The sequence below is a fragment of the Cucurbita moschata genome, unplaced genomic scaffold (assembly GCF_002738365.1).
Source record: "Cucurbita moschata cultivar Rifu unplaced genomic scaffold, Cmos_1.0 Cmo_Scf00095, whole genome shotgun sequence".
Classification (NCBI taxonomy): domain Eukaryota; kingdom Viridiplantae; phylum Streptophyta; class Magnoliopsida; order Cucurbitales; family Cucurbitaceae; genus Cucurbita; species Cucurbita moschata.
Window position 1 is genome coordinate 104686 of NW_019268611.1, and position 20297 is coordinate 124982.

Below are 20297 nucleotides of genomic sequence, written 5' to 3' on the forward strand. Positions count from 1 at the left end.
AGCTGCTCCCGCCGCTGCTCTGTACTCTGCTTCTCTAGTTGACAATGATACAGTTGGTTGTCTTTTGTTACACCAATAAATTGTTGTCGAACTGAGCTTGAACACATACCTGGTGCTTGATCTTCGAGTATCGTGATATCGATTGACATATCTCAAGGTCCATCGAGCCGCATTCAAATGAGGCTTCTTTAGACTTCACAGATACTTACTAAGGACTCCAACTTCATTTTCGAATCCATTTGTTTGGTTCATGTAGATCTCCTGGTCTAACTCTCTATGCAAGAAAATATTCTTCATATCCCTTTGCCAAAATTTTCAATCTTTATTTATCGCAAGTACTGAAGGAACTTGTACAATAATGATCTTTGCCACTGGACTAAATGTTTCATCATAGTCTAGTCCATATTGTTGAGAGAACCTTTGATCTACAGTCTGAGTTTTGTATCTCACGATTGATCCATCCGGGGTATACTTTATTTTGTAAATCCACTTGCAAAAGATAGATTTAACATCTCTTGATCTTGACACTAATTCCCAAGTTTGATTTTGCTCCAGGGCTATAATTTCTTCCTCCATCACTTTTTGCCAAACCGAGTTTTGTGACACATCCTTATATATCTCTGGCTTATTAACATCGTCTTCTACAATAGTTGTGTTGGCATACTCTAGACATGGCTTTTGGATTATTTCTAATTGTCTTAGTTGTTGAGGTGCCCTTTGTTTTTCACTAGGTTCGCTTGGTTGAGTCACTTCTTGTTCACCAACACTAGCATCACTTGAATCTTTAGGCACATCAACACTTTAGCAAATGTGTACCGTTTGTTCCACCATCTTTTGTGGAAGAATCTCTTCAGTTTTCTCTCCTGTCAGAAGAATTTCTTCAATTTGCTCAAGGCCTGGTAATACTTCCTTCTCTGAGGGACACCCCTCTTCCATTGCACCACTTTGATTGTCAATCATGTGGTTTGGGTATCCTGAATCAATGATCCAATCATTCTCATAATCGATATGGTCTCCCATCATCGCCATGAGTGCTATCTCATCTTCTTCTATGGCATACAATACCTCTACATCCCATTCCTCCTCCATCTCCCTGTTGGAGGATGCCACATTGCTTTCGATAGATTTTTTCTTAGACCAACAATCTCTAGACATGTGGCCCTTCTTCCAGCAATTGTAGCGAATACCTCTAAATCTCTTCCCATGAGAGTTATTGTTATCATTCTTCTAAGCTCTCCCTGGTTGTATAGTTCCTTGGTGACTTCTTCTTTTGTCACCATTGTATCCACGTTTGGTAGACGACCTATTATTGCTCAAATTTTCACTTGTGTAGAGTGCTTCTTCTTCACCCTTCAATGTGATGCCTCCTATTTGTTTAGCTATGGCTTCTTGGCTGGCTAAAAAAATTTTAAACTCTACAAGTGATGGTTAAGTGGATCATCCTTGTACAACAATAATAAAGCTTCTCTATTCTGGTCGCAATCCGTGGATTATAATCCTCTTCATTCAAGATTCTACAATGGCAGACTTCGGGTCCAGTTTAGTAATTTCCCGATAGATCGACTTGACCTTGTGGAAGTACTGAGCAATCGTCATGTCACGTTGTGAAATTGACAACAACTCATTCTCCAGAAGTTGTAGCCTCGTATCGTTCTTCTTTGAGAACAACATCACAAACGTGTCCCATACTTCTTTTGGTGTCTTGTCATCTCAAATATGCTCTAACATCTCTTCTCTGATTGTGGTCGTCTGCCTGCTTTGATTCTCCATTTGCGCAAGGCACCGTTAGAATCATCCTCTAGCGGCATAGTTTCACACCCGCCAACGATCTCCTAAAGATCATGTCCTTGTAAATAGAACATCATGCATGTTGCCCACGTGTTGTAGTTGTTGTTGTTGAGTTTTTTTTATCCTCCAATGATTTGGAAATCACCCATCGTGTTGGCTATACCTCAGTAATACTAAACAAGCTCTTTCGACACAAGACTTGTAGAGTCACAGACTACTCACGACACAAAATAAACTCACTCACTACTAATCTCAAGAAATTGTTTCTAATGTGGAAGATCAGGTAGAGTTGCAACCACAAAGCATACTAAGAATTCCAAGCGATCAGATAACCCACACTAACTTGGCTCTGATACCAGATTGTTGAACATAACTCTCTATAGGAAACACTCGCACACTTTATTAAGATCAATCGAGAAGAGATTTACAAAACACTCTATAGACTACTACTTTGTATTGCTTGGGATTTATGAACTAAGTAGGGTTCGAACAACGGTACAAAATAAAATAGAATAGAATAAATAAATAATAATAAAATCGTAAATAATACCATCTCTCCACTAATACAACCAAACTTCTTCCACAACTGTCTCAACACCTCCTCCAATTGTCAAACAATTCTAAAAAAACAAAAAAAAAATGGTAAATTTCCATGAGAGAGATGTTGTTATTCTTGGAAAAGAAAAAAAAAATAAAACAGAATGAAAAAAAACGTCAGATTTGAGAAAAACGAAAATGGCCTTCACCCGTAGAAAATGAAAATGGCCTTCACCGGTAGGCGTAGATTTACGTGAAGAGGGGTGTGGTTGTAATGGTACACATTAAATCATTCCTTTTAGTTTATCCTAAATTTCATTCTAGGAAATCACAACGCATTATATCTAAAATCTTGACTTCACAATTATTTAGGTCAATAATTTTGTATGAATTATGGTAAATCATTAGCTAAATGATGATTAAATTAGAAACTAATACTATCTATGAATGTAAATCAAGAATAAAAAAATAATAATAATAAAGAAACAGGAAAGATTCGGAAAGAAAGATCCATTAGAATACAAGGAAGAAAAATACAGAGAATCCAAAATTGAAACAAGAAAACAAAAAAGTAGAAACATGAAAGATTTGGGGAAGAAGAATCCATTAGAATATAGAGAATAAAAATAGGCAGGAGAAAGGCCTAACAAAATCAAAAGAAAAAAAAGGGAAAATACATAATACTATTAACAACAAAATAAAACAAAAAAAAAAATTAAGAGTAAAGAACTGATTAAAAATTGGCTAATAATAAATGTGAAAGATTTGGAAGTAAGAGAAAATATTTCTGAACACAAATTAAAAGATAAAGGGAGGTACATGTACACACAAAGAAAATGGAAGATCAGATTAAATATCAATAAGAAAATGAAAGATCATAAATATTAGACGGCAACAAAAAAATGAAAGATCAGAAATATCATAAGGCAACAAATATTAAAAGATAAGGAGAGTACATATAGAAAATGAAAGGTCAAATTAAATATCAAATGGCAAGAAAGCACGAAATACTGTCACTTCAAATAATTCCATCAAATTCTTAAGATGGTAATACTAGAAAATGAAATCTTAATAAAAATAGAGTTAGATATATATATATATATTATATAGATGGATGTTATAACCGTTCCAAGACTTTACTCATACAAAGTCTTTAATTCTCGCATGAAGTCTAGCACATGAACCATTGTAAGAGTTAGAAAGTTGAACGGGAAATTGATATCATGGATTCATATAGGTTGACTTGAATACAAAGGACAAAATCGAACTTTCATTAAGGATAAATTGATAACACTCGCCTAAGCTAATCAGGTAAGTGAACTTACTATAGGATAGGCTAAAAATTGTATAAATTATGATGATGTATGAACTGTGTCGGACGATGTCATATGATAGTATGTGATGATGTATGAGTTATGACGATGTATGATGTCGTATACTAGTATATGATGATGTACGAGTGTATGATAATGTATGAGTTATGATGTTTGATGATGTGCATAGTATATATATATTTCGATGAATGACGTATTTGATATGCTTGATGCACTTTATGGCAATATGATGAGTATGATGATTGCGTGATGTTTTACCTTAATATGATGAGTATGATGATTGCATGATGTTTTACCTTAATATGATGATGTTTTCCATATTGAGGGTGTTCATGAGGTGCATGACACTATGGAGTTTCGCTGACCTCTGGACGTCGCTACAGATTAGCTTGACCAGAGGGACAAAAGGTGTGCGAGCGCCCTGAAGATTCACACTCACACGTGTGAATTGTGTGTAGGGAAGTACTACACATCCAATTTGTCGAGACACCCCTTAAGATGATTAGAGATATGTCCTTAAATCATGATTGCATGTGTTTGCATTTGCATGGCCCCCTATAGTGCGGCCACTTACTGAGTATTCTTTGAAATACTCAGGCCGTGTGCCACATCATTTTCCAGGTGAAGACAAGGCGCACTTGTATGGAGGATGGCGGTATCACGAGTAGAGACTGTGACACGTGCATAGAGTAGACTCATTTAAATTTCTAGTTTAAGTTAGAATTTGCATTTCATTGTTTTAAATTATTTTGTATTTGTTTTTATTTTTTCTAAATTTAAGTATTTCGTATTTAAACACAACCATGACTCATATAAGAGTTATAAGCATGAAACTTTAGTAGAGACTCTGAGTATGTGGAAATTTAGGGTCGGTGGAGGGGTACTAGATATAGTAAATCTATTCCAAAAATTTCTCAACATTTTCCTAAAATACCTAAATCATTTTCCTAAATTTATTCCTAAAATCAATTATTTTCTTAACAGAAATATAGTCACTCATCCAATGGTTGGGCTTAACCCTATTGGGCTAGTGATGATATTTTAACTTCGTTATCAACCTCACAGTTTTAAACCGAATCTACTATGGATAGGTTTTCAGACCCTTGCAAGAAATGTTTCTTCACCTCTCTAATGGATCTGGGATCTCACTATCAACCCCTTCTGAATGCCAAGAGTCCTCACTGGCACATCGCCTATGTTTCTTCACCTCTCTAATCGATCTGGGATCTCACTATCAACACCTTCTGAATGCCAAAAGTCCTCGCTGGCACATCGCATAGTGACTAGCTATGATTTGTCATGAGTCTCACAGTTTTAAAACGTGCATATTAGGGAGAGGTTTTCGCACCATAATTAGGATTGTTTCGTACCTCTCTCCAACAGCCAATAGATATTATCTACTTTAATACGTTACGCATCGTCGTTCTCTCTTATCGATCTGGGATCTCACTATCAACTCCTTCTGAATGCCAAGAGTCCTCACTAGCACATCGCCTAATGACTAGCTCTGATTTCATTTGTAAAAGTCCAAGCCCACTGCTAGCAGACATTGTTCATTCTTGCTCAGTAGGTATTGCCATGAGTCTCACAGTTTTAAAACGCGCCTATTAGGGAGAGGTTTTCGCACCATTATTAGGATTGTTTCGTTCCTCTCTTCGCACCTCACTAGCACATCGCCTAGTGACTAGCTCTGATTTCATTTGTAAAAGTCCAAGCCCACTGCTAGCAGACATTGTTCATTCTTGCTCAGTAGGTATTGCCATTAGTCTCACAGTTTTAAAACGGGCCTATTAGGGAGAGGTTTTCGCACCATTATTAGGATTGTTTCGTTCCTCTCTTCGCACCTCACTAGCACATCGCCTAGTGACTAGCTCTGATTTCATTTGTAAAAGTCCAAGCCCACTGCTAGCAGACATTGTTCATTCTTGCTCAGTAGGTATTGCCATGAGTCTCACAGTTTTAAAACGGGTCTATTAGGGAGAGGTTTTCGCACCATTATTAGGATTGTTTCGTTCCTCTCTTCGCACCTCACTAGCACATCGCCTAGTGACTAGCTCTGATTTCATTTGTAAAAGTCCAAGCCCACTGCTAGCAGACATTGTTCATTCTTGCTCAGTAGGTATTGCCATGAGTCTCACAGTTTTAAAACGGGCCTATTAGGGAGAGTTTTTCGCACCATTATTAGGATTGTTTCGTTCCTCTCTTCGCACCTCACTAGCACATCGCCTAGTGACTAGCTCTGATTTCATTTGTAAAAGTCCAAGCCCACTGCTAGCAGACATTGTTCATCCTTGCTCAGTAGGTATTACCATGAGTCTCACAATTTTAAAACGCGCCTATTAGGGAGAGGTTTTCGCACCATTATTTGGATTGTTTCGTTCCTCTTTCCAACAGCCAATAGATATTATCTACTTTAATCCGTTACGCATCGTCTGTCGTTTCGTTCCTCTCTTCAACAGCCAATAGATATTATCTACTTTAATCCGTTACGCATCGTTCCTCTCTCCAACAGCCAATAGATATTATCTACTTTAATCCGTTACGCATCGTTGTTCTCTCTAATCGATCTGGGATCTCACTATCAACTCCTTCTGAATGCAAAGAGTCCTCACTGGCACATCGCCTAGTAACTAGCTCTGATTTCATTTGTAAAAGTCCAAGCCCACTGCTAACAGACATTGTTCATTCTTGCCTAGGAGGTATTGCCATGAGTCTCACAGTTTTCAAACGCGCCTATTAGGGAGAAGTTTTCGCACCCTTAGTAGGATTGTTTCGTTCCTCTCTCCAACAGCCAGTAGATATTATCTATTTTAACCCGTTACGTATCGTCGTCAGCCTCACAATTTTAAAACGCGTCTACTTGGGAGACGTTTACACACCCATATACGGAATGATAAATTCCCCTCCCAAACCAATCAAGGAATGCACAATTAGTAGTCAGGATGGTCAAGTGGTCTAAGGCGCCAGACTCAAGTTTTGGTCCTCGTAAGAGGGCGTGGGTTCAAATCCCACTTTTGACACATCCATCCATGTTCTTTTGTTAGGCAAAACTCGTACCAAAGTGGATAATATCTACTACCGGGCTTCTGTCGAACTTTTCAATGCTAAGAAATGGAACTCGTTCCGTGGTGGATATCAATTGTGAAGTCAGCACAGCTTTTTAAAAGTGTGAAAACATGATTGTTTAGTTAGTTAACACAATTATAAGGCATGCTATATTCACACATCGTTAGAAGGAGGGCTTGAACCGGCATGCTATATTCACACATCGCTAAAAGGAGGGCTTGAACCTCCGACCTTGTGGTTAACAGCCACACACTCTAACCAACTGAGCTATTCCAGCCAATCATTTGCTACAATCCAAGACCACCATTAGTTGATATCGTCTGCTTTCGTTCGTGTCATCTCGGTATCTCCCAAACAGTTTTAAACCGAATCTACTATTGATAGGTTTTCAGACCCTTGCAAGAAATGTTTCTTCACCTCTTTAATCGATGTGGGATCTCACTATCGACCCCTTCTGAGTGCCAAGCGTCCTCACTGGCACATCGTCTAATGACTAGCTCTTATTTCATTTGTAAAAATCCAAGCCCACTGCCAGCAGACATTGTTCATCCTTTCCCAGTAGGTATTGCCATGAGCCTCACAGTTTTGAAACGCGCCAATTAGGGAGAGGCTCTTATTTCATTTGTAAAAATCCAAGCCCACTGCCAGCAGACATTGTTCATCCTTTCCCAGTAGGTATTGCCATGAGCCTCACAGTTTTGAAACGCGCCAATTAGGGAGAGGTTTTTGAACCCTTATTAGGATTGTTTCGTTCCTCTCTCCAACAGCCAGTAGATATTATCTATTTTAATCCGTTACGTATTGTCGTCAGCCTCACAGTTTTTAAACGCGTCTACTTGGGAGACGTTTACACACCCATATACAGAATGATAAATTCCCCTCCTAAACCAATCCAGGAATGCACAATTAGTAGTTAGGATGGCTGAGTGGTCTAAGGCGCCAAACTCAAGTTCTAGTCCTCGTAAGAGGGCGTGGGTTCAAATCCCACTTTTGATATCCATCCATGTTTTTATTGTTAGGCAAAACTCGTGCCAAAGTGGATAATATCTACTAACAACAGGGGATTGTGTCGAAATTTTCGAAGCTAAGAAATGGAACTGGTTCAGCACAAATCGATGTTGATTGAAAATTTCTACAATTATAAGGCATGCTTCATTCACACATTGCTAAAAGGAGAGTTTGAGCCTCCGACCTTGTGCTTAACAGCCACACGCTCTAACCAACTAAGCAATTCCAACCAATCATTTTCTACAATCCAAGACCACCGTTAGTTGATATTGTCTTCTTTCGTTCGTTTCGTCTCGATATCTCCCAAACGGTTTTAAACCAAATCTACTATCGATAGGTTTTCAGACCCTTGCAAGAAATGTTTCTTCACCTCTCTAATCGATGTGGGATATCATTATCGACCCCTTCTGAGTGCCAAGCGTCCTCACTGGCACATCGCCTAGTGACTAGCTCTGATTTCATTTGTAAAAGTCCAAGCCCACTGCTAGCAAACTAGAGGTGTACACCCAACCCAGAAACCCGGGAACCCAACCCGACCCAACCTGAAATATAAGGGTTGGGTTGGGTTGTGTTGGATTTCGGGTTTAGGTTGGGTCCATTTTTTTTTAACCCGATCTGATTTGGGTTGGGTTCGGGTACCAAAAGAAAATGATTGGGTCAACCCGGCCCAACCCGAAAATAAAAAAAAATGAAATTAAAGTCCAAAGGCCCAAAGTCAAAGCCCAATATACACAGAGTTTTGTCTACTTTCTTACTCAAGCCCAAGCTCAAGCCCACACTGACATTTCACACCCTCAATAATTACCTCAATGGTGAAAGAATTCTTTCTTTCCCTCTTTTATTGCTGAGTTGTTGGCAGCAGTTTCCTTTGACAATTTTTAAACAAATTTCATTAACTTTTACACAAATTAATGAAATTTTTACAGAACTCTCCTTCTGCTATTTGCTAGCAGTTCAAATTAATGAAATTTTTACAGAATTCTCCTTCTGCTAAACTCTCCTTCTGCTATTTGCTAGCAGAGTTCAAATTAATGAAATTTTTATAGAACTCTCCTTATGTTATTTAGTAGAGTTCTTGGCAGCACTCTTCTTCCTCTCTGTCATTAATTTTTACACAAATTTCATTCCTTCCTCTCTATCATTTTACTCTCCAATCCTTCTTTTGCCATTCATTTTATTTTGCTATCCCTTCCTTGCCATCATCTCCTCTCCTCTAGAATTCAGTTCAACTCCTCTCCTCTGCAATTCATTTCAACTCCTCTCTCTCCACTTCATTTTTCCTCTCCAATTCATTTCTAACTCCTCTACTCTGCAATTCATTTCTCCTCTCCAGTTCAATAGCATTCTCTAGCGTTCTTTGTCTTGTTTCTTTCGCGCGCGCCGTCTTTCTCTCTTTAGTCTCCAGGAACGCTATAACGGGTAAGTTTTTTTGTTTTTTCTCCTTTTGTTATATCCCATTGTATATTTTAACCTTGATGCATTCTATGATAATTGTTCATATTGAGTTAAATGTTTGAATCATAATAGTTCTATTTTACTTTTTATAGATGGAAAACAATAGTGCAACAATATGTGCAAGTAGCTCTAGTAATTATAATGCATCGAAACCACCATTGGCTACCCAATCTGAATTTAAGAAAAAGAAACCCAGTAAATCAACCGTGTGGGATCACTTTACAAGATTAGAGAACAATAATAAGAGGTGCAAGTGCAACTATTGTTCTAAGGAGTATGCTTGTGATACTAATTCTTGTGGAACTAGCACGTTATGGAAGCACTTAAAAAATCAGTGTAGGAAGTACACATATAAGGTGGAGGACAAAGGACAAACCACTCTAAGTTTTCAACGTTCAATGGAGGGAAAGGGTGGTAGTAATATTGTTACTTCATTATTTAGTCAAACAAGATGTAGAGAAGCATGTGCCAAGATGATAATTATGGATGAATTATCATTTAAATTTGTAGAGAATGAGGGCTTCAAATTGTTTTGTAGTATTACATGTCCTAAGCTTGACCCTCCGTCAAGAGTAACCATTGCTAGAGATATATTTCAGCTCTATCTAGAAGAAAAAAAGAAGTTGAAAGATTTTTTAGTTAGTCATTCCAAGAGGGTTTGTCTTACCACTGACACATGGACTTCGTTGCAAAATATTAATTACATGGTAATCATGGCTCATTTTATTGATTCAGAATGAAATTTCATAAAAGAATTCTCAACTTTTGTCAAGTTGCTAACTATAAGGGAGAGACTATTGGCAAGATTATTGAGAGTTGTTTATTGGAATGGAAAATCGAAAAGGTTTTCTCTATCACAGTTGATAATGCAAGTTCCAATGATATAGCTATTTCATATATTATGAGAAGGCTTAGAAGTTGGAATTCACTTGTCTTGGATGGAGAAATATTACACATGAGGTGTTGTGCTCACATAATTAATTTGATTGTGAATGAAGGGCTTAAAGAAATGCATGACTCCATTTCTAGTGTTCGCAATGCCGTGAGGTATGTTAGATCATCCCCCAAGAGATTGACAAAATTTAAAGATCGTGTTGAACAAGAAAAAATTAAATGTAAAACACTTGTTTGTTTGGATGTGGCAACTCGATGGAATTCCACTTATTTGATGCTTGATCATGCCTTGAAATTTGAAAAAGCTTTCAAAGTATTAGAGGAGGAAGAATTAGATTATGTTGATTATTTCAAAGAGGGGGATCATGGAAACAAAAAAATAGGGCCACCAACCATTGATGATTGGAAAAATGTTGCAGTGTTTGTAAAGTTTTTGAAGGTTTTCTATGGTGTCACTGCGAAGATAAGTGGTTGACTTCTACTTCTTATTTTCATGAACTTTGGGGTATTCGAGAACTTTTAATTCAGTGGAGTACAAATGTGAACTCTGTTTTAAGTAACATGAGTTAAGTTGATATTCATAGCAGTGGTACTCGATCCTCGTTACAAATTGGATTACATATCATTTTACTTTTCGAATATTTACGAAGATGCTCTAGCTAAAGTGATGGTGGATGACATAAAGAATTATTTAATTCGTTTGTATGATTACTACAAGTTTTATGGTAATGCTCAAGATCATCATCAATTTGAATCAAGACTTACTTCTAAGTCCATGAGTATGGAGATGGACACAATTGATGAAGAGAATTTGAGTGGTTCAATATTAGTATTATCAAGATACAAACGAAGAAGAGAAGAGCAACATTCACTCGAGTTAAAGAATGATGTGGATCGATATTTATCCGACCCTAGTGAAGAACTTGATGATAATTTTGATGTTTTGGCATGGTGGAAAACAAATGAGTTTAAGTATACAGTTTTATCGAAAATTGCCAAAGATGTTTTGGTCGTTCTAGTGTCGACGGTATCTTCTGAATCAACATTTAGTACGGGTGGGAGGATTCTTGATTCTTTTAGGAGCTCTTTGACACCTAAAACAGTGGAAGCTCTTATATGTACACAAAATTGGTTCGGTAGAAAATCAGTATCGTTAAATATTCCTCAACAACTTGAAGATTTGGAGATTTGTTCTAAGATTGAAACAGGTAACTCCAAATCTATTTATTGTCTATTTGTTAAGATGTATTATGTATTGTTATGTCACAGTTTATATGTTATTTTTCAGATGATTTAAGACCTTCAAGTTCCACCAACGTCATTGTAATAATTATTTTTCAATGTAAGTAAAATATTTAAGTTACACTATGCTTTATCCAAACAATCTTAAAACAGTTGCTATTTTTTTCTTTTGTAGGAATTAAAAATGCAAGAGAGGGTTGGATGAATGTTGGAACTTTTGAATTACTTCATTGAATATTTTTCACATATTTATAGGTAAATTTTGAGGGTTGAATGATTATATATTGGGAATGTAATAATTTAATTAGATGTGGTAACTTTAGAATTGATTCATTGCATATTCTTTATATATTTATAGGCGATAATATGGATGCAATAGACAGTTTGATATTTTTTATCTACAACCTAGAGGTAGTAATTGTTTTATCATTTTAGGTCATACAAATTAAATTTTTTTAAAAAAATTTGGACCAACCCAAATTTTTTGGGTTGGGTTGGGATGGAAAATTTTTTGGGTTGGGTTAGGTTACTAATCACACCAACCCGAACTTTTGGGTTGGGTCAAAAAAATCCTCCAACCCAACCCAAAAATAGAGGGTTGGGTTGGGTTGGGATGGAAAATTTTTTGGGTTGGGTTAGGTTACTAATCCAACCAACCCGAACTTTTGGGTTGGGTCAAAAAAATCCTCCAACCCAACCCAACCCAACCTGGACCATGTACACCCCTACAAAATACATTGTTCATACTTGCCCCGTAGGTATTGCCATGACCCTCACAGTTTTAAAACGCGCCTATTAGGGAGAGGTTTTCGCACCCTTATTAGGATTGTTTCGTTCCTCTCTCCAACAGCCAGTAGATATTATCTATTTTAATCCGTTACGTATCATCGTCAACCTCACAGTTTTAAAACGCGTCTACGTGGGAGACGTTTACACACCCATATACGTAATGATAAATTCCCCTCCCAAACCAATCCAGGAATGCACAATTAGTAGTCAGGATGGTCGAATGGTCTAAGGCGCCAGACTCAAGTTCTGGTCCTCGCAAGAGGGCGTGGGTTCAAATCCCACTTCTGACATCCTTCCATGTTATTGTTACGCAAAACTCGTGCCAAAGTGGATAATATCTACTAACCACCGTTATGGGCTTGTGTCGAAATTTCCAACGTTAAGAATTGGAACTCGTTCCGTGGTGGATATCACAATTGTGAACTGAGCACTACTTTTAAAAGTGTCAAAACATGATTGTTTAGTTGGTTCTCAGGAGACCATCACAAAAGCCCTCCAAACTTGTGGTTAACAGCCATACACTTGTGGGCTTAAACCTCCAAACTTGTGGTTAACAGCCATACACTCTAACCAACCGAGCTATTCCAGCCAATCATTTGCTACAATCCAAGACCACCATTAGTTGATATTGTCTGCTTTCGTTCGTTACGTCTCGGTATCTCCCTCACGGTTTTAAACCGAATCTACTATTGATAGGTTTTCAGACCCTTGCAAGAAATGTTTCTTCACCTCTCTAAATCGATGTGGGATCTCACTATCGACCCCTTTTGAGTGCCAAGCGTCCTCACTGGCACATCGCCTCGGTATCTCCCTCACGGTTTTAAACCGAATCTACTATTGATAGGTTTTCAGACCCTTGCAAGAAATGTTTCTTCACCTCTCTAAATCGATGTGGGATCTCACTATCGACCCCTTTTGAGTGCCAACAAGAAATGTTTCTTCACCTCTCTAAATCGATGTGGGATCTCACTATCGACCCCTTTTGAGTGCCAAGCGTCCTCACTGGCACATCGCCTTAAATCGATGTGGGATCTCACTATCGACCCCTTTTGAGTGCCAAGCGTCCTCACTGGCACATCGCCTAGTGACTAGCTCTTATTTCATTTGTAAAAGTCCAAGCCCACTGCCAGCAGACATTGTTCATTCTTGCCCAGTAGGTATTGCCATGAGCCTCACAGTTTTAAAACGCGCCTATTAGGGAGAGGTTTTCGCACCCTTATTAGGATTGTTTCGTTCCTCTCTCCAACAGCCAGTAGATATTATCTATTTTAATCCATTACGTATCGTCGTCAGCCTCACAGTTTTAAAACGCGTCTACTTGGGAGACGTTTACACACCCATATACGGAATGATAAATTCCCCTCCCAAACCAATCCAGGAATGCACAATTAGTAGTCAGGATGGCCGAGTGGTCTAAGGCGCCAGACTCACGTTTTGGTTCTCGTAAGAGGGCGTGGGTTCAAATCCCACTTCTGATGACATCCATCCATGTTTATTGTTAGGCAAAACTCATTCCAGAGTTGATAATATCTACTAATACCGTGCCAAAGTGGATAGTATCTACTAACAACCGTTATGGGATTGTGTCGAAATTTTCTACGCTAAGAAATGGAACTGGTTTCGTGGTGGATATCAATTTTGAACTCACACAATTTTAAAAGTGTCAAGACATGATTGTTTAGTTAGTTCTCGTACACAAGACCATCACAAATCGATGTTGATTGAAAATTTCTACCAGGGAGGAGAAGAACCAAACACAATTATAAGGCTTGCTTCATTCACACATCGCTAGAAGGAGGGCTTGAACCTCCGACCTTGTAGTTAACAGCCACACGCTCTAACCAACTGAGCTATTCCAACCAATCATTTGCTACAATCCAAGACCACCATTAGTTGATATTGTCTGATTTCGTTCTTTACGTCTCGGTATCTCCCTCACGGTTTTAAACTGTATCTACTATGGATAGGTTTTCAGACCCTTGCAAGAAATGTTTCTTCACCTCTCTAAATCGATGTGGGATCTCACTATCGACCCCTTTTGAGTGCCAAGCGTCCTCACTGGCACATCGCCTAGTGACTAGCTCTTATTTCATTTGTAAAAGTCCAAGCCCACTGCCAGCAGACATTGTTCATTCTTGCCCAGTAGGTATTGCCATGAGCCTCACAGTTTTAAAACGCGCCTATTAGGGAGAGGTTTTCGCACCCTTATTAGGATTGTTTCGTTCCTCTCTCCAACAGCCAGTAGATATTATCTATTTTAATCCATTACGTATCGTCGTACCAATCCAGGAATGCACAATTAGTAGTCAGGATGGTCGAGTGGTCTAAGGCGCCAGACTCAAGTTCTGGTTCTCGCAAGAGGGCGTGGGTTCAAATCCCACTTCTGACATCCTTCCATGTTATTGTTACGCAAAACTCGTGCCAAAGTGGATAATATCTACTAACCACCGTTATGGGCTTGTGTCGAACTTTTCAACGCTAAGAAATGGAAACTCGTACCGTGGTGGATATCAATTGTGAACTCACCAGTGCTTTTTATAAAAGTGTCAAAAAAAACATGATTGTTTAGTTAGTTTGTTCTCATACACGAGAATTGTTTAGTTAGTTTGTTCTCATACACGAGACCATCACAAATCGATATTGAAGCACCAAACACAATTATAAGGCATGCTTCATTCACACACATCGCTTAAAGGAGGGCTTGAACAGCCACACGCTCTAACCAACTGAACTGTTCCAGCCAATCATTTGTTACAATCCAAGACCACCGTGAGTTGATATTGTCTGCTTTTGTTCGTTACGTAACGGTATCTCCCTCACGGTTTTAAACCGAATCTACTATGTATAAGTTTTTCAGACCCTTCCAAGAAATGTTTCTTCACCTCTCTAATCGATGTGGGATCTCACTATCGACCCTTTTTGAGTGCCAAGCGTCCTCACTGGCACATCGCCTAGTGACTAGCTCTGATTTCATTTGTAAAAGTCCAAGCCTACTGCTAGCAGACATTGTTCATTCTTGCCCAGTAGGTATTGCCATGAGCCTCGCAGTTTTAAAACGCGCCTATTAGAGAGAGGTTTTCGCACCCTTATTAGGATTGTTTCATTCCTCTCTCCAACAGCCAGTAGATATTATCTATTTTAATCTGTTACGTATCGTCGTCAGCCTCCCAGTTTTAAAACGCGTCTACTTGGGAGACGTTTACACACCCATATACGGAATGATAAATTCTCCTCTCAAACCAATCCAGGAACGTACAATTAGTAGTCAGGATGGCCGAATGGTCTAAGGCGCCAGACTCAGGTTCTGGTCCTCGTAAGAGGGCGTGGGTTTAAATCCCACCTCTGACATCCATCCATATTATTGTGTTAGGCAAACTCGTGCCAAAGTGGATAATATCTACTACCATCGTTATGGGCTTGTGTCGAACTTTTCAACGCTAAGAAATGGAACTCATACCGTGGTGGATATCAATTGTGAACTCACCAGTGCTTTTTAAAAGTGTCAAAAAAACATGATTGTTGATTGAAAATTTGTACCAGGGAGAAAGGCATTAAAAGTGTCAAAAAAACATGATTGTTGATTGAAAATTTGTACCAGGGAGAAAGGCATGCTTCATTCATACACATCACTAGAAAGAGGGCTTGAACCTCCAACCTTATGGTTAACAACCACACGCTCTAACCAACTAAGCTATTTCAACCAATCATTTGTTACAATCCAAGACCACCGTTAGTTGATATTGTCTACTTTTGTTCGTTACGTCACGGTATCTCCCTCACGGTTTTAAACCGAATCTACTATGGATAGGCTTTCAAATCCTTGCAAGAAATGTTTCTTCACCTCTCTAATCAATGTGGGATCTCACTATCGACCCTTTCTGAGTGCCAAGCGTCCTCGCTGGCATCTCGCCTAGTGACTAGCTCTAATATCATTTGTAAAAGTCCAAGTCCACTACTAGCAGACATTGTCTATTTTTGCCCATTAAGTACTGTCATCAGCCTCACAGTTTTAAAATGCCTCTACTAGGAAAAGGTTCTCGCACTCTTATTAGAATTGTTCCGTTCCTCTCTCCAACAATTAATAGACGATTCGAGTTTAAAATTTTAAATACACAATTATAATTATAAAAAAAAAAGTTCAATAAAATATTATTTTATTAAGAACATTCTTATAATCTGATAACCGGGATGGAACTATCAAGAGTTTTTTTTAGTTACATTGGCTGTTGTGATTTGTTAGTATTTAATATTTAAGTGTATGTGATTTTAATTATTAATTAAATAAGTATAAATATTTAGATAGAGAGGGTTGTACTCAAGACTTCTTAAGTGTCATATTTATTAGTTATTTTTTAATTTTATTTTTTATTTTTAATTCAGCATAATTCCTTAACCTGTGAAAAGGCAAGTTTGGAAATTCTCTCGGACCTGTTGAGTATAGTTTGGCTTTCCCTCGCTTTCTTTAAAATGAATCATCCTTCACCCAACTTTAACTGCAATTGTTTATTTTGAATCAATCAATCAATCATCTCTCACCTTGATCTCCCCTCCCTTCAATCCATTCTCCTTCTTCCCTCTTCGATCTGCCTCCTTCCGTTGACCTCTCCCATATCCAATCGCCAATGGCACGAACACCCAATCTACTCCTCGCTCTTCTCCTCCATTTCTTGCACCTCACGCATTTCACTCTCTCCGCCGATCCCATCTCCTCCAATCCTCTCCTTACGCCTTCGCATCGCGCCATGGTGTTGCCTCTTTATCGCTCTTCCCCCAATTCCTCCAAATTGATCTCCAAGCCTCACCGTCGTCTCCGCGGATTCCCCAATTCGAATAATCGTTCCAACGCTCGAATGCGGCTCTACGACGACCTCCTTCTCAATGGGTCTGATCCACCTCCTTTAATTTTTTGATGGTTATGATTTTCGTTTGATGAAATTTTGTTTTTGGTTTTTGGTTCAGGTATTATACGACGCGGCTTTGGATCGGTACTCCGCCGCAGAAATTCGCGCTTATTGTTGATACGGGAAGTACGGTTACTTATGTTCCTTGCTCAACTTGCGAACTTTGTGGGAAACACCAGGTTAAAATATTTAGAAATTGATGCTTGCTAGATCATTTATAAGGCCTTCATATTCATATTCAATCATCTGCTCTGTTTCCTTTATCTGCTTTTTGTGATATTGATTTGGAAATTGGTAATTTATCACAGTCTGGTAAGGAAATAGATCAAATGATATGGATCCTAGAATGATATATGTTTATACTGCACCAAAGGGTAAATCATAAGGTCTCCTTCGATGGACAAATTGTTTTTTTCTGGGAAGAACTGATCTCGGAATGCTGTCTGACTCTGGACACTACAATGTTGTTTCCCTCCAATTTAGAGAAATGTGGATAACTAAAAGGCATTATCTATTTAATGAATGTGACAGAATTGTATTGTCGATGTTCTATATGGGTCTTGAAGCTTGTTCCTCCGATGGTTTTATGGATAAAATCTGTGCAGTTATTTATTACATTTATATTAAAACATTTCTAGTTTTTTCTTCAAAGGAACCTTGCAATGTGCTGTTCTCTCTACTTGAACTTTTATTTCTTTCAGGACCCAAAGTTTGACCCAGAATTGTCAAGCACTTACCAACCTGTCAAATGCAATTCTGATTGCACTTGTGACGGTGACGGAGTGCAGTGTGTCTATGAGAGGCAGTATGCTGAAATGAGTACTAGCAGTGGTGTCCTTGGTGATGATGTTATATCCTTTGGAAATCAGAGTGCACTCGTACCCCAGCGTGCTGTGTTTGGTTGTGAGAATGAGGAAACTGGTGATCTTTACAGTCAACGTGCTGATGGAATTATGGGTTTGGGCAGTGGTGATCTTAGTATTGTCGACCAACTAGTTGAAAAAGGTGTGATTAATGATTCTTTCTCATTATGCTATGGTGGTATGGATATTGGTGGTGGTGCTATGGTTCTTGGTGGAATCTCTCCTCCATCAGAGATGATTTTTAGCTACTCAGACCCTGTGAGAAGGTGTGTACTAAAGCCGTTTAACCTTAAAAAAATTGTACTTCATGCTCTTTCATAACAATTACAATTGATACATCTCACACATTTACTTTAGTTTCGGGATGGCAACAGTCCATATTACAATGTTGATTTGAAGGAGATACATGTTGCGGGTAAAAAGTTGCCTCTCGAGCCAAGCGTTTTTGACGGAAGATATGGATCTGTCTTGGATAGTGGTACAACTTATTCTTACCTACCACAGGAAGCCTTTGGACCTTTCAAGAATGCTGTAAGCTCTTATTTCCCTGAATTTAACATTCTCAGTCAGGAGTTTCTTTAGTAATGTCTTAATTTGAAGATTGTTGCATGCTTTCCCAAGGACATAGCAAGACAGTCTAATTCTTACTTTTCCAGTGTTATCTTTCTTCTATTTCTGTTCCAGTCTGATAATTGTTTGCATCGTTTTTTTCATTTTCTTTTGTAAACTTGTTCTAGTTGCTTTACATTTTAACGATTTGATATGAATCAATTTACATTGTTTCCTTGTCAATCTTAATAAATGAGAACATTTGTCATATTTGTGGAGGCTTTCAATTCAGTGTTAAGCCAAGTTCTTGTGGTCTGAAAAAACTTCATCTATACAATTAAATGGAGAAAGGAAGAGAGAGAAATGAAAAAACTTTTGGCTTCTTATTAGAAAGGATTGATCCCTGTAGTAGTTAAACCATGACCAGGCATATATCCTGTGTCTCTTTTCTCTTGTTTTCTCTAATAGTGTTCCCTTGATTACAAAATTACAAATTTGATCTTGAGTCGTTAGCAGTTTGAAGTCCTGTTTTTTACTTCTTTGTTTTAGAATGCATAATGAATTTAAAAAGAAAAATCTTTCAGATTCTGAATGCGCTTCATTCTTTGAAGAAGATTGGTGGTCCTGACCCAAATTTTAAAGATACATGTTTTTCTGGTGCTGGAAGGTATGGTTAGGTAATACGTTGTCAGTTTTGAAAGTGATTTACAACAATAAGTAATTATGATTCGTTACTTTATGTTAGTGATGCTGCTGAATTATCAAAAACATTTCCGACAGTTGACTTGGTATTTGACAATGGCCAAAAGTTGTCTCTAGCACCAGAAAATTACTTGTTCCGGGTAAGGAATATCCCTTGATTACTTAAGATTCTTGCGTTACTTCTTTGTATCTGTGTCCGTTTACATGGGATTATGTATGGGGTTGGGCAGTATAAGCCTCCTTAACAAAAATAAGGGCCTTCAATTGATCTTTGTATTCAATTGATATAGTGGTCATAAAAGTTTGAGCTAACAGATTCTTCTTTACTGTGAATTTTCTGAATCATTACTTCAGCACTCAAAGGTACATGGTGCATATTGTCTGGGAATTTTCGAGAATGGAAATAATGATCAAACTACTCTTCTAGGAGGTACGATTTGTTCATGTCTCAGACGATTTTCACTCGTGAATGCATAGGAATTTGGAATTTCTGACTGTTCATTTTGTGAATTCGCCTTTTTTTTTTTTTTTTTTTTTAATTTAATCACATATCACATTTTAGCATGACTGTTTTCTGTTACAGGGATCATTGTCCGCAACACTTTAGTGATGTATGACAGAGAGCATTCAAAAATTGGATTTTGGAAAACTAATTGTTCCGAGTTATGGGAAAGGCTTCACATTTCGGATGATAATGCCGATGCTCCTTCAGTTTCAAATACATCACACGATACTGATATGGCACCTGCATCAGCTCCAAGCGAATCACCACATGATATGATTCCGGGTATGGTTAATTGCAAGGTTTATTTTTGCTTTTATGCTAATACGGCAGCTTGACAGCATATCTGTTGGTTCTTTAGTAATTTTCTTTTCCTTATATGCCGATATGGTCGTTGAGCTTAATTGATTTGGAAAGTTAAAACAAGTTATACCATCCTTCATATCATGATGACAGTTGAGGTTCTACCATTTTAGTCTTCTTCGGTATACATACTAATGTGTAAGAGAACTGTTGAGGTTCTACCATTTTAGTCTTCTTTGATATCATGCTAATGTATATGATATAATATGTGAATTTCAAACGATGATTGTTTTAACAACCCCTTTTGTAGTTTCATACTATCAATGAAATTATTTCTTATAAAAAAAAAAAAAAAAAAAAAAAA

General features: G+C 38.0%; 1 protein-coding gene and 7 non-coding genes across 8 annotated transcripts in view; 6 read left to right on the plus strand and 2 right to left on the minus strand.

Annotated features, from left to right (window-relative positions):
• Positions 1–6595: 6595 nt before the first annotated feature.
• TRNAL-CAA lies at positions 6596–6679 on the plus strand. Its single transcript has one exon. It is a non-coding gene; the product is annotated as a tRNA-Leu (tRNA).
• A 249-nt stretch (positions 6680–6928) lies between these two features.
• Positions 6929–7002, minus strand: TRNAN-GUU. The gene has a single exon. It is a non-coding gene; the product is annotated as a tRNA-Asn (tRNA).
• A 5317-nt stretch (positions 7003–12319) lies between these two features.
• On the plus strand, positions 12320–12403 carry TRNAL-CAA. The gene has a single exon. It is a non-coding gene; the product is annotated as a tRNA-Leu (tRNA).
• Positions 12404–13507: 1104 nt separating this feature from the next.
• On the plus strand, positions 13508–13591 carry TRNAV-CAC. The gene has a single exon. It is a non-coding gene; the product is annotated as a tRNA-Val (tRNA).
• Positions 13592–13899: 308 nt separating this feature from the next.
• TRNAN-GUU lies at positions 13900–13973 on the minus strand. Its single transcript has one exon. It is a non-coding gene; the product is annotated as a tRNA-Asn (tRNA).
• Positions 13974–14418: 445 nt separating this feature from the next.
• Positions 14419–14502, plus strand: TRNAL-CAA. Its single transcript has one exon. It is a non-coding gene; the product is annotated as a tRNA-Leu (tRNA).
• An 875-nt stretch (positions 14503–15377) lies between these two features.
• Positions 15378–15461, plus strand: TRNAL-CAG. Its single transcript has one exon. It is a non-coding gene; the product is annotated as a tRNA-Leu (tRNA).
• A 1111-nt stretch (positions 15462–16572) lies between these two features.
• LOC111439463 (aspartic proteinase nepenthesin-1-like) overlaps positions 16573–20297 on the plus strand; it is a 5852-nt gene continuing 2127 nt past the window's right edge. The window contains exons 1-8 of the mRNA XM_023077131.1: positions 16573–16995; positions 17073–17193; positions 17716–18143; positions 18252–18408; positions 19011–19093; positions 19172–19268; positions 19483–19558; positions 19712–19915. Of these exons, the coding sequence (XP_022932899.1) occupies positions 16736–16995; positions 17073–17193; positions 17716–18143; positions 18252–18408; positions 19011–19093; positions 19172–19268; positions 19483–19558; positions 19712–19915 (1426 nt within the window). The 5' untranslated portion in view covers positions 16573–16735. The remainder of the gene's footprint in view (positions 16996–17072; positions 17194–17715; positions 18144–18251; positions 18409–19010; positions 19094–19171; positions 19269–19482; positions 19559–19711; positions 19916–20297) is intronic.